Source organism: Gopherus flavomarginatus, chromosome 2 (assembly GCF_025201925.1).
Source record: "Gopherus flavomarginatus isolate rGopFla2 chromosome 2, rGopFla2.mat.asm, whole genome shotgun sequence".
In the NCBI taxonomy this organism is placed as follows: domain Eukaryota; kingdom Metazoa; phylum Chordata; order Testudines; family Testudinidae; genus Gopherus; species Gopherus flavomarginatus.
Genome location: NC_066618.1, coordinates 272,122,746 through 272,137,126, shown reverse-complemented (window position 1 = coordinate 272,137,126; position 14,381 = coordinate 272,122,746). Strand labels below are relative to the sequence as shown.

Sequence of the window (14,381 nt, the reverse complement as noted above, 5' to 3'; positions counted from 1 at the left end):
CAAGCAGCCAGAGAGGTGGCCTACAAAAGAGAACAAGCAGCCAAAGAGGCAGCCTACAAAAGAGAGCAAAAAGCCAAAGATGCAGACCACCAAAAACAGCTGGAAATAAAAAGAGTGGGAACTCCAGAGGGAAGCCCACCGACAGGCCATGGAATTAGAAAAGGCTAAGCAAAACATAGCCAATCCTAACAACCCTTCACCAATTATGGTTCCACATCACAGGAAATTTCCCACCTACAAGGCAGGTGATGACACTGAGGCCTTCTTGGAAAATTTTGAAAGAGCCTGTCTTGGGTACAGTATCCCTGAAAACCAGTACATGGTAGAATTGAGGCCACAGCTCAGTGGACCTTTAGCAGAGGTGGCAGCTGAAATGCCTAAGGAGAACATAAACTTTTTCAAACCAAGGCCAGATACAAAATGGGGATAACCCCGGATCATGCCTGTCGGCGTTTCAGAACCCAAAAGTGGAAACCAGATGTGTCATTTCCCAAACAAGCCTACTACGTTGGGAAAAATTATGAGGCCTGGATATCAGGACACAATGTTAAATCCTTGAATGAACTGCACCTCCTCATACAAATGGAGCAGTTCTTGGATGGTGTTCCTGAGGACATAACACGGTACATACAAGATGAAAAACCCAAAAATCTCACCGAGGCGGGGGAGATTGGAGCCAGATGGATGGAAGTGGCAGAAAGCAAGAAAGCTACTGTCAAGGGGAACGAATACCCCAGAGGGCACACCGACCATAAACCCTACAACCGAGGGCAGCCAAAAACCCCACCTACAACCTAAGCAAAGCCACAGACACACTATTCTTCCACCTCACCAGTCTCCAGTAACTCACCTCGACCCAGTGACCAGTCAGCTGAACGATGCTTTAAGTGTAATAAACTGGGACATATCAAGGCCAACTGCGCAAAGACCACCAACCGAGTGCAGTTCATTACACCACCATCACACCAAAGATCCCCAGGCCCAGATGCCTCTCAAATACCCTTGGAGCGAAGGGAAAATTTGAGAGTGGGCGGAAAGAAGGTTCCTGCATGGAGAGACACGGGGGCACAAGTGTCAGCTATCCACCAATCCTTCGTAGACCCCAAATTCATCAACCCAAAGGCCAAAGTGACAATTTACCCCTTCATGTCACAAGCTGTAGACTTGCCTACCGCTGAACTGCCTGTCCAGTACAAAGGCTGGTCAGGAATGTGGACTTTTGCTGTCTATGACAATTATCCTATCCCCATGCTACTGGGGGAAGACTTGGCCAACCAGGTGAAGCAGGCCAAGCAAGTGGGAATGGTTACACGTAGCCAAACCAGGCAAGCTTCCAGACCCATTCCTGTTCCTGAGCCATCCACAGACGCCCCGTCTGTGTTACCAGAGACCCACTGTGAAACTCAAAAAATTTGGGTCTTGGGGTCCCCAGGGAAGGTTTTTGGGGGGACCAAAGTGCCCCAAAACACTCTAAATTTTTGGGTGGTGGCAGCTTTACCAGGTCCAAGCTGGTAACTAAGCTTGGAGGTTTTCATGCTAACCCCCATATTTTGGACTCTAAGGTCCAAATCTGGGACTAGGTTATGACACCAGTGAAAATACAAACTTCAAAAAATCTTCTGGTTGTTATTCACTGGTAATCTTGATAAAGCTGGTAACTATCCCATACAATTACCTATTCTGAAATTGGCAGCCACCATTAACATCTGTAGTAAGAGACACACATTTGGTATTCAAAGGGAAGAAAGAAAGGCATTCACGTATGCTTATGTATTATCTTCCACTGATCCTTCAACAGTGAGTGGCACTGCACATTTATTTATACCTTCTCAAGGTTCAAACTACAGTTTAGCAGGAAAAACTTCCCAACTGTAAGAACAGTAGGACAATTGAACAAAATGCCTAGGGAACACATGGAATCTCCTTTAGTTTAGGTTTTCAAAAAGGAGGCTGGATAGCCATTTGTGTTGGATGGTTTAGTCACAACAAATCCTGCATCTTAGCAGGGGGGTTAGACTAGATGACCCCAGCAGTCCCTTGTAACCCTATAATAACCCTTGTAACCCTATAATCTCTGATAATAGGCTAGGATGGTCATTATGAATGGGCCACTAGACCATTTGATTACCTCTTTATCTAGAGTTCTGTCCTTAACTTGATGTAGGCTTGTGACTTCCATAAAATCAGGTGCTTTTGTCCCTGTGTGGGCCTCATCCAGCTTTTGTTGAAATCTAAGGAAAGATTTATATTAAAATCTGTATAAGTTAAATTCAGCACTTGTAGAGGCAAAAAGAAGGGGAAAAATTGTCTGGCAGGAGCTATAGCAATAGGAATATGTGCACTCCTTCATCTCACCTGACCTTGACCAGAGTATGTGCTCATAGTCTCTTCCCATTATCAGATGGAAACTTCAGGATAAGGAATTGTGAGATGTTCACTCTTCTGTTCACTTTGGGCAATCATTTCTGTCCTATTAGATCTTTGGCTCTTTTTAAGACTTACAATAATGTGTGTCACTGTCACTATGATTCTGAAAATGTAAATTATTTATTTATAAGAAGAATACATTTTTCATAAGGAATTCTCAGAAAACAATTAGTGTAAGTAGCAAATCATTTTGATGATATTTATAAAATCACCTTAGCAATTAATTTATCATATTTAATTTCTGATCACTTTGTGTAAATTTTAGCTAAAATTAGATATTTGCTGCAGAGGAAATTGTAGACTCACTCATATAGATCATTGTTTAAAAAGAGACGATAACTTTATTTGCTCTTTTACATGTCTAGGTTTTACATGTGTATTGTATTAATATGTCCCTTTATTTTTCTTAGCCTTATGTGGAGGAGATGTTAGAGGACCTAGTGGAACGATTTTATCCCCTGGTTATCCTGAATTGTACCCAAATTCACTGAATTGTACATGGACTGTGGATGTCACCCATGGAAAAGGTAAGAAATGTAATTGTATACCTCTACCCCTATATAATGTGACCTGATATAACATGAATTTGGATATAACGCTGTAAAGCAGTGCTCCATGGGGGTGGGGCTGCGCACTCCAGAGGATCAAAGCAAGTTCGATATAATGCGGTTTCACCTATAACGCGGTAAGATTTTTTGGCTCCTGAGGACAGCGTTATATCAGGGTAGAGGTGTATTTTTGTTTGTCTTCTTTATTTTAGTTTGCTATTTCATGCCCCATATGCAAAACCAGGTTAGCATTGATGAACTGGGAGATTTATTATAAACATTACTAATTATGATTTATACTGTGGCAGCACTTATATGTCCCAGTTGTGGACAAAGACCCCATTCTGCAAGGCATTGTGCAAATTCAGGACAAAAAGATGGCTCCTGCCCCAAGGACCTTACAATCTAAGTGTAAGACAGGAGACAACAGGTGGATACAGACAGATAATCAAAGGAACACAAGGAAACAATGAGACAATATTTTCAGCATAATAGGTAGCAGCAACAGCACACCATCCATTTAACTGTTGTCAAGTTTTTTTAGGCATTACAGCAAAGGAGAGTTTAAGGGAGGCTTTGAAGGATGTCAATGAGATGGCTTAGCAGATGCTTATGGAGAGATACTTCCAAGCAAGACAGGCAGCATAGAGAAAAGCATCAAGATGCTTGTTTGAAAATTAAACAAGTGGGTGATGAAGGCTGGCATTGTTGGCCAGTTGACAGTGACAAATGGTGTCTAAATAGCATACAAGAGTTGATAGGTAGGGTAGGGGATACATGATGAAGGGCCTGAAAAGTGAAGTCAAATAGTTTGTTTGATATGATAAGAGAAGAGGGAGCCCATGGAGGGATGCAAAAAGAGGGGTGACATGGCACAGCAATGGGTTAGGAAAACGATCTTTGTAGCATTCTGAATGGTTATCAGTGTGAAAAGTTTTTGCATTTGTCAAGGCTACAGAAAATGATTGTGCAGTAATTAAGACGCAAGATGGTGAGAGCCTAGAGAGTTTTATTTGGATGGAAGGGGAAAAAAAGGCTTTATAAGTTGTTATACAGAAATGTTATGGTCTGAGTGACAGGGAGGATGGTGGTGATACCCACAGTGATCAAAAATGGAAGCAATGGTGAGGGCTTGGGAGAAGATTAAAAGCTCTTTTTTAGCCATATTCATCTTGAGTTAAGGGCTAGACATCCATGAGGAGATGTCAGAGAGACAGGCTGATAATATAGTCTGGACAGAAGGAGACCATCTGGAGTAGAGCAGTAGATCTATGTATCATCATCATTCAGCTGAATTTGTTTTTTCAAAGGAGAGTACCCAGAGATAAGGTGCAGAGAGAAAAGAGAAAAGGACATTTTAAATCTCCACCAAAATTTGGAGAGGGAGTGAGGAAGATCCTTTGAAGGACATTCTGAAGGAGTAGATAGAGAGGTAGCAGGAGAATCAGGAGATGACTGAGTCACAGAAGCCAAAGCAGGGTAAGATTTCAAGAAGAGGTGTTGTTGATGGTCTCAAAGGCTGAAGCTACAGTGTAACATGTATTAGGCATGAAGGAGGTCAACAAGTTTCATTTTTGTCCCATTTTTAACTGGCAACAGTATCTTTTTCTAATTAAATTTTCTATATTGCTTTTATGTTTTTTCTCAGCTGTTGCCAGATTTCTTATTGGTAGCGTAGTGCTGACTATTTGCAGGTCTGGGGCACAGTACGTTAGCATGGTTTAAAAATGCACATCCATACATTAAATAAGAAGGCATTTAAGGCTTCAGATTTCCTTCAGTGTAAATACAAATTTAATTAACACTTCTTCTTCTTTTGGATGCCATTTGGAAAGCAACAGGCTGTGACTGTAATTGAATGTTAAGATTTGAAAGCCCATCTAATATTTCTGGAGTAGCTAGGTGGATCCCCCTTGTACTTCCACATTAAGTGTTAATGGGGCAGTTTTCCATGATGTGTCATATGGTTTGTATCTCACCACAGTCACAATCTGGTGATTCTTTGATTTTCCATTTGTGGAGGAAATCTACGTATCTTCGATCCATTATCTGCATGCAGATGAGTGAAGTCCACTCCCTGTGCAGAAGGCAGAATCCTGGGACTTGTTTTGTTGGATATTCAATCAGGTCTTTGTTTGGAGAATCACAAGTGGCCCACAATTCAATCCAGTGAGGGCTGGTGTCCTTTCCATTGCCATGTAGCATTGACATATGGATGCAGAAATGTTTCTTGGATATGGGTCGGAGAGTAGCAGTGAATTCACATCTTGGTGAATGAGATGACAACCTTCATGTGATCTCCCCAGTTACGTGTGAAAGCACAAGGAATGTTATCAAATGGGTGACTGAATGACCTGAAAGGACCTCCCTGTCAGAAAAGCAAGGGCAATAACATTCCATATCAGGGCTAAGCCTTCCTTCCAATAGGTCCATCACTTCCTGGATATGAATATGCAAATCATGAAGCACAGGTTCGACTGCTTAACCAACACAAAGTGCTATGACACTGCAACAATTAATACTTAGCCTGCAAGCATGCAAAAATTATATTAATAAAACATTAAATGTGACCTGCAAATAAAGACATGTATTTTAACTACACTTCTCATCTATGCCCCAGACTATAGGTAGTCTTAAATATACCTTAAATATATTTCTCATGGGCCACTATTAAAATCCATATGTATCTAACAAAAACCTAGTAATATTAAATAGTAAAACTTCTAGAAGTAACTGAAAAACAAGCACATAAATCTTTTGGTAGAAACATGCAAAATGCTTCTGCAAATAACTATTATATGTGTTCAAACAGCTCTTATGTGATAAAGGGAGGGATGTGTATATTATGGCATGATATTTGTTTGTGTTTTTTAAGTTTAAAAAAAGCATGTCATCTTTTGTATTTTATTTTACTTTATTACAATAACAATATTATTCTTATGTTCTCTGTGAAATGATACTGTCTATGACATATCAAATTTACAATTAAATTTATGAACTAATGGAAGATTTTTCATCAAAACAACTAAGTTCATAACACTGAAAGAGAAAGCTTGAGTGTTATATATCTTCTTATCTTATTTATGAAAACAAAACAAATCCCTGCCCAAAACATTTCTTTTAAACTTTTTCTCCCGAGATAGCATAATCTGTCACACAGTGCACATTAAAATGATTAGACCATTTTTCTGCTAAGAACTGAGTTGTGCAACAACAATTGAGATGTACTTTGGTGTTTAGAAATGTCATCACAAACTGGGAAAGCGATTGAAACATCCTCTTGAATTAGACTTTGAGTTCTGGGTTTGAATATAACTCAAAGTGAAACTTAGCTGAAACTGCTGAGTATCCCATTGTTTTGAGACACTGCCATAAATCTCTCCCTGGAATCTATGGTAAAGTAGGGACAGGATTTGTGTACAAAAAGGTCAGGGTCTTTCATGGTGTGAATTGAGAGAAGAGAGAATAAGTAATTATCCAAAATGGATCTATGTTTTTGTTCATAGTTTCATAGCTTTTAATGACAGAAAAGTCTATTAAGATAATTTAGTCTGACTTTATGCATAATACAGCTAGGAAACCCCACCCAGTAATTTCTGCATCAAGCCCATTACTTCTGTTTGAGATGTAACACATCTTAAAAAAACATCCAGTCTTGCTTTAACGACTGTACATAATGGAGAATCTGCCACATTTCTAGATCAGTTGTTCCAATGATTAATTACCCTCACTGTTTAAAAATGTGCATATCATTTCTAGTTTGAATTTGTCCAGCTTCAACTTCCAGCCATCAGATCTTTTTAGTGCCACAGCATTCCATGATACAGTCGCTCACCCTCAATGTTTGACTTTGCACATGACTATATTAAAATACATATTATTCATATAAGCCTACCTTACCAAGCGGTCCAGATTGTTCTTTATACTGACCCGTTCCTATTATTATTTACCATTCAAGTTGTTGAGAGAGGGGAGAAATAAATGGTAGTTTATTATTAAATAGAAAGAGGGGGATCCTGTGATGTGATCCAGGCATGATTATGGTTAATGGGAGTATGTGCTGCAAGTTGTTATCACCATGCAGCTTTCAGTAAGGATAAAGCAGCTCAAACTCATCACCATGTGGCACCAGAGCCATGAACATTAAACATCACATTATCGTTGATCAGGCACTCATGATCTAAGGCACCTCTTGCAGCAATAAGTTTAACAGCAGTATCTGAACTAGCTTTTTTGCCACCCCAAGCATGGCAGGCAGGCTGCCTTTGGCGGCTTGCCTGCGGGAGGTGCTGCCGTCCCGCAGCTTCAGCGTACCTGCCACTGAATTGCCACTTAAACCGCGGGACCAGTGGACCTCCCCCAGGCATGCTGCCGAAGGCAGCCTGCCTGCTGCCCTCACAGGGACTGGTAGGGTGTCCCCCGTGGCTTGCCGCCCCAAGCACATGCTTGGAGCGCTGGTGCCTGGAGCTAGCGCTGATCTGAACAGCCCTGATCTTGAAAAATTTAGTCCCATAATGGGAGAGATGTTAACAGAGCAACACCAGATCTTAATAAGATGCTACTGAGCACTCCAGCTGTAAAGAAATGTTTGTAATAAAGTGATCCCAATATATGACTAGGAGAAAGAGACAAAGTAAGTACTGGAGGGCTGTTGTAATGTTGCCTATGAAAGTATAAGGAACATTGCCTGTGGCTTTTTGACAGTGGAAAAAGAGATGTTAGCATCTTCCCTTGCCACCAGCTACACGTCATTAGTTGCCTCTGTCTCTGCTTTCATTACTGCTGTAATGCTTGCTTCCTCCTCCTTTTCTCCAAGATTGTAGCTATTACACCTTCTTTCCTTGATTTTGGTCTGTCTCTTTCAAATTTAAAGAAAACCATATGAAACTCTGCTTATTTGGCGCTTGTATTCTTTTTCTTTTTCTTTCTTTCTTTCGTTCTTTCGTTCTTTCTTTTTCTTGTTACCATTAACTTATTTCCACAACACTCTCTTCTCTCCAAATATCCCCAAACAGATAGAAAGCATAGAAGTGTCACTATTCCATCCAACAAGACTATAGTACAGTAAAGAAGTAAAAGAACAGCTGCACCATTGGTCGTGATTTTTCTCATTATTGACTAATGATCTATAGTTTTGTTTTTTTCCCCTTTGGGATAGTCCTCCATATTTCTACAAGATCTACGTCTTCTACCCCTCTGATGACAATTGTCGCTATTCATCATGTAGATATAGATACAACTCAAAGTGTGTTACATCTGCACATTACTTGCAATAATTGTATTGCTGGTGCAAAGCAGTCTTGAAGTTGGTATAGCTGACCATGGTGATCACCCTAGTGAAAAAGATCTTCCAGTACCGTAGAGCAGGCTAAGTATAACCTAGGTTTCTGCTGCCTTCAACCCACTCCCGTCCTCCCCGCAGCACAGTATCTCGACCAAGGTATTTTGTATTTTTGTGAAATTGGTGAGAAAATGAAATCCAACTGTTAAATTCTACGTAAACATTTTGGACTTTTTCATCAAAATTCAAACATATGACATATTACTTGGTTTTATATTTATATATGTTATAGTTGTTGTTTAACAAACATGTTCAATCTGTGTTCTTATAACAAAAAAATTCTAGTTAGAACAAATCCAGTCTATAGAACAAATACAAAAATACCATCCAGCTGAAATGAGAATAGATCAAGATATTTACACAATGCTTGGATTCCGATATTAACCTCCATATTTCCAGCTAATGGATTTTTATGGCTCATGTTAAAACAAAACAAACAAACAAAAGGAAATCAAAACCAAGAGGGAAACAGGCTGGAAGAGAGAAAAAGAGGAGAGCAGATTGGGAGAGAGTGGATGCATATACCTCCTGCCTTTCATCCAAATCTCCTGCTGGGACCTTTAGCGGACCAGTTCTCAGAAACTGTCCCAAACAGAACTCAAATGTTTCTAATGCTAGCCATCTATTGTAAGTGATCCTTTCCTTCACAGCTAGCCCTGCCAGTCCATTAGACCAGCCTGTGTGCCTGGGGGGCACTTACTTTGAAATGTAGCAAAATTTGATGTCTCACAACAAGACATTAGTTGGTTTTAAATAGAAGGAAAAGGCTTGTGTTTCAGTGAATTATCAAAAGCAAATATCCAAATCTGGTAGCTATAATAGAGAAGTTTAAAAAACAAACAAAACAAAACAAAAAAATTCCACCCCAACCAACATGAATGAATGAATGGCTAGATAGATAGATAGATTAGATAACCTAGCAGGTTGAACGTATATATTAGAATATTGGATTAGTTTAATTTTCTGAATCAACATTTGTAATGAAATGCACAGATTTAAGCAGTGATATAATTACATTCATGTTAACACTGTGATATGTAAATATATATTTGTTTCTAACAGGAGTGCAGTTCACCTTTCACACCTTTCATTTAGAAGACCATCACGACTACTTACTAATTACAGAGAATGGCAGTTTCACTCAGCCACTAGCACGCCTGACTGGATCAGAACTTCCTTTGGCAATCAACGCTGGTCTCTATGGAAATTTCAGGGCTCAGTTGCGCTTTATTTCAGATTTTTCAATATCATATGAAGGATTTAACATTACTTTCTCTGGTAAGGGGATGAAATGAGCTATTTGTATAAAGTGAAGAAAATTCAACTTTTTGTGAAAAGAGAGAGATCCAAAACTGGTCTGAATGAGTAATGTTTTGTAAAATAACACAATTGCTTGTGTTGTACCTTAAGAAATTAAATCCTTATATCTCTGTTGAGGCATTTGTAGTACACATTTTAAGAAGTAAAACAGACAGCAAGCTGTACGGTATGTTGCTGAGGGTGGAAAAAAAAAATGGAGCAAGCCTAATTTCAAGTACTGATATTCCAAATGAGTCCTTTAGCAAATTGATCATGATATACAGTTTGTTTTGTGTGTCTGAGACATTTATGGCTATTATAAGAACGATAATTCATGTTGTGTTAGGCATCTTACAAATGCTATGAACATGTATATTAATCTAATTTTCAAACTGCAGCTGAATCACTCACCTATTTAGTGTATGTTCATTCATTTTGTGTATGGTTCTAAAGGCTAAATTGATGGTCAGGTGGAAATGTGTGCAAAATAATAGTGTGTATGGCAAAAATAAGGTGGACAGAGAGTAAACAATTGCAGTTCTTGCCACATAGAAGCTGATTTTTTGTTTGCTTGTTTATTTCCAGAATATAATCTTGAACCTTGTGAGGATCCTGGGATTCCACAGTTTGGTAACCGAATAGGATTTAGCTTTGGAGTCGGTGATACTCTGACATTCTCTTGTTCATCTGGATACCGTCTAGAAGGAGCTTTGGAGATTATCTGTCTTGGTGGTGGCCGACGTGTATGGAGTGCACCTCTGCCAAGGTGTGTGGGTACGTGGTCAGCTGCTTTCATTTGCTTGTACGTGTAGTCATTGTCCATGGAGTTGCAGATATATAGCATGGATAAGCATGGTAACACACCTCTTAATTTTCACAGTACTTTTTACATTTTCCATGTTTCTTCCATATTATTTCCTTTTTTCTTTTTTTTTTAACTCTGTATTTGAACTGGCATACCAACTGCACAGACAATTCTTGGAGACACTTCCTAGGTAATTACATGTTTAGAAGATAATGCTCCTCTTTTCCATACTGGTGATTAGTGTTAGGTTCAGAAACAGGAATACAAATTTAGGCCAACATTTTTCTAACTTGGATGCCAAACAATAGGCACTTAAATTAATATTTAAGCTTCTAGGTGACACCTGTACAGGAGATGTAGAGTTAATTGTCAATTCATTAGAGTATCTATTGCTCATGTATAGACATTTTTAACGTGCTATATTAATATAAATAAATGAATGACCATCCCTCTAGCTCATTCCTTCCATGTGGGGTGAATAGCATTGAGTATGTGTGTGGGGGCATGGGAAGGAAAGATCCTTCTTGTATGACAGGTGTAATTTAAGTTTTGTTGTAGCCATGTCAATCCCAGTGTATTAGAGAGATAAGGTGGGAGTGGTAATATCTTTTATTTGATCAGGTTCTATTGGTGAGCAACACAAACTTTCAAGCTTGCAGAAGAACTCTATGTAAGGCCTAAAGTTTATTTCTCTCACCAACAGAAGTTGGTCCAATACAATATATTACCTCACCCACCTTGTCTCTCAGGTGGAATTTAAGGCATTGTCTACACTACAAAATTTTGTTGGCAAAATTATGCCACTTTCATAAAAATGCTTTAATTAAAACAGCTCTTGCATCAACACAGAGAGCAGTGCACTGTGGCCTGGTCTACACTACACGTTTAAACCGAATTTAGCAGCGTTAAACCAATTGAACCCTGCACCCATCCACACAACGAGGCCCTTTATATTGATATAAAGGGCTCTTTAAACTGGTTTCTGTACTCCTCCCCGACGAGAGGAGTAGCTCTGAAATCAATATTGCCATGTCGGATTAGGGTTAATGTGGCCGCAAATCGACAGTATTGGCCTCCTGGCGGGATCCCACAGTGCACCATTGTGATCACTCTGGAAAGCGATCTGAACTCAGATGCACTGGCCAGGTAGCCAGGAAAAGCCCTGCGAACTTTTGAATTTCATTTCCTGTTTGCCCAGTGTGGAGCTCTGATCAGCACAGGTGGCGATGCAGTCCCAAATCCAAAAAGAGCTCCAGCATGGACCGTACGGGAGATACTGGATCTGATTGCTGTATGGGGAGACAAATCTGTTCTATCAGAGCTCCATTACAGAAGACAAAATGGCAAAGCATTTGAAAAACTCTCCAGGCTATGATAGAAAGAGGCCACAGCAGGGACTCAACACAGTGCTGCGTGACAAGCATAACGGAAAGCCAGAGAATCAAATGGACGCTCATGGAGGGAGGGAGGGAGGGAGGGGAGACTGAGGACTCCATCTATCCCACAGTCCCCGCAGTCTCTGAAAAGCATTTGCATTCTTGGCCGAGCTCCCAATGCCTGAATGGTCAAAAACATTGCCTGGGGTGGTTCAGGGTATATCTCGTCAATTTAGCCCCACTTCCCCCCCACCTCCGGTGAAAGAAAAGGGAAAAAAATGGTTTCTTTCCATTTTTCAATGTCACCGTATGTCTACTGCATGCTGCTGGTAGACACGGTGCTGCGGCGCTGAACAGCAGCATCCCCTCCCCTTCTCTTCCTGATGGCAGACAGTACAAAATAGTCATCATCCCGTGAGTGGTCCTGGCTGGCCTCGGTGAGGTTGGCTGGGGGGGCCTGGGTAAAAATGGGAATGACTCCCGGTCATTCCCGGCAGACGGTACAGAACAGCTGGTAACTGTCCTCATTATAGCAATTGGATGCTGAGCTCTATCAGCCCCCCTACCCCCGCTTTCAAGTCTAAAGAAAAGATTCTGTACTGCCTGGACTATCATAGCAGCGGGAGGCTTCCTCCCTCTCATTTTATCTCACTAAAAAGTCAGTGTTTCTTATTCCTGTATTACTTCATCACACAATTGGGGAGACACTGCCACAGTAGCCCAGGAGGTTTGGGGGAGGAGGGAAGCAGCAGGTGGGATTGTTGCAGGAGCACCCCCTAGAATGGCATGCAGCTCATCATTTCTGTGTGATCTCTGGGGCTCTGACCCGGAGCGGCTCTGCTCTCTGGCTCTCCAGTAGACTTGCCCCATATTCTAGGCAGGACTGACTCTATTTTTAGACAAAACATAAAGAAGGGACTGACCCGGGGAGTCATTTCCATTTTTGTCCATGCGCCCACAGCAACGACAGTGAGGCCAGCCAGGAGCACCCATGACAGCAGCAGATGGTACAAAATGATTGATAACCGTCATCGCCACTTTCCAATTGCAAACGGTACAAAATGATTGATAACCATCATCTCATTGCCAATTTACAATGGCAGACGGTGCAATACGGATGGTAACCGTTTCTGCTACCTTGCAAAGGCAAATGAATGCTGCTGTGTAGCACTGCAGTACCGCCTCTGTCAGCAGCATCCAGTACACATATGGTGGCAGTGACAAAAGGCAAAACAGGCTCCATGGTTGCCATGCTATGGCATCTGCCAGGGCAATCCAGGGAAAAAGGATGTGAAATGATTGTCTGCCGTTGCTTTCATGGAGGAAGGATTGAGTACCGACATTTACCCAGAATCACCTGTGACACTGTTTTTGCACCATCACGCATTGGGATCTCAACCCAGAATTCCAATGGGCGGGGGAGACTGTGAGAACTATGGGATAGCTACGGGATAGTTACCCACAGTGCAACGCTCCAGAAATCGACGCTAGCCTCGGTACATGGATGCACACCACTGAATTAATGTGTTTAGTGTGGCCGCGTGCACTCGACTTTATACAATCTTTTTTTGCAAAACTGGTTTCTGTAAAATCGGAATAATCCCGTAGTGTAGACATACCCTGTGGTAGCTATCCACAGGGTGCTTTGGGAAGGGTTTGCAATGCCTCATGGGGCAGGTACAGAGTCACATGATGCAAGTTTCTCAATATCATCATTCCAGGTCCATCCTAGTATATTTTCAGTTTTTTTTTTCAACTGAAGTGTGGGAGTGGGAGGGGGAGAGCAGTGTGTCTAGGGTGGGAGAGACAGCAGGCTGATCAACCTATCCTGAGGCAAGGGGAGCCCAGCTCTGCTGCACACAGCACTCTCTCCTGAAGCAGCCCGCTCTGCCTGCCTGCCTGCCTATGGTTCTCCCACAGCCGCCTCAGCTGCCGGGAGCGGCAAACTGATCAGCTCTGTGAGCTCTCTGTGCTGAGCAATGTCAAAGCAGCAGTCCCCTCCTCCTCCTTCCCCTTCCCCGCTCCCTGCAGCAGCAGTCTGCCTGCTGTATGCATATTCATGAAGCTGTGTTCCTAATACAGGGCAGAACAGGAGAATTCCATGCTGATAATTTGCTCGTTTCCCAAATGGAGCAGCATGCTCATCTGTCAGATACTTCTCAGAGCTTTGAAAGCAGAGGGGTGCATGCCTGCAGGGCAGCAGAGAGCAAAACAGTGAGCAGAGCAGATACTGGTGGAAGCCAGTTGTGTCAACAAAACAAACTCTTGTATAAAAGCAGCAAAGTGTCACTGTGTGCTTTGCTGCAAAAAGCTTTATGCCCTCTTGACATGGTTTTATTTTGTCGGCAAAACAACAGAGTTTTGCTGCCAAAGGTAGTTTTTTAGTGTCTACACCTCTCCTGTTTTGCTGGCAAAAGGCAGCTTTTGCTGACAAAATTTTGTAGTGTAGACAAGGCCTAAGACTACCCAGGCCTACCCTGACAGACCTTTAAAGGCACAATAAATTAGCAGCTTTTGCTTAAAGATAAATATGAAGGAGGAATAAAAAAAGCCCTGCAGTTTAAATTTCCTGAAGTGGATAAAAG

The 14,381-nt window shown here is 41.3% G+C and overlaps 1 protein-coding gene across 4 annotated transcripts in view; it reads left to right on the top strand.

Moving 5' to 3' along the window:
• The window catches only part of CSMD3 (CUB and Sushi multiple domains 3), a 1,198,342-nt gene that overhangs the window by 763,019 nt on the left and 420,942 nt on the right, over positions 1 to 14,381 (top strand). For all 4 annotated transcript variants that reach the window (XM_050940462.1, XM_050940461.1, XM_050940464.1 and 1 more), the window contains 3 exons: positions 2,838 to 2,954; positions 9,379 to 9,594; positions 10,201 to 10,389. In XM_050940462.1, the coding sequence (XP_050796419.1) occupies positions 2,838 to 2,954; positions 9,379 to 9,594; positions 10,201 to 10,389 (522 nt within the window). The remainder of the gene's footprint in view (positions 1 to 2,837; positions 2,955 to 9,378; positions 9,595 to 10,200; positions 10,390 to 14,381) is intronic.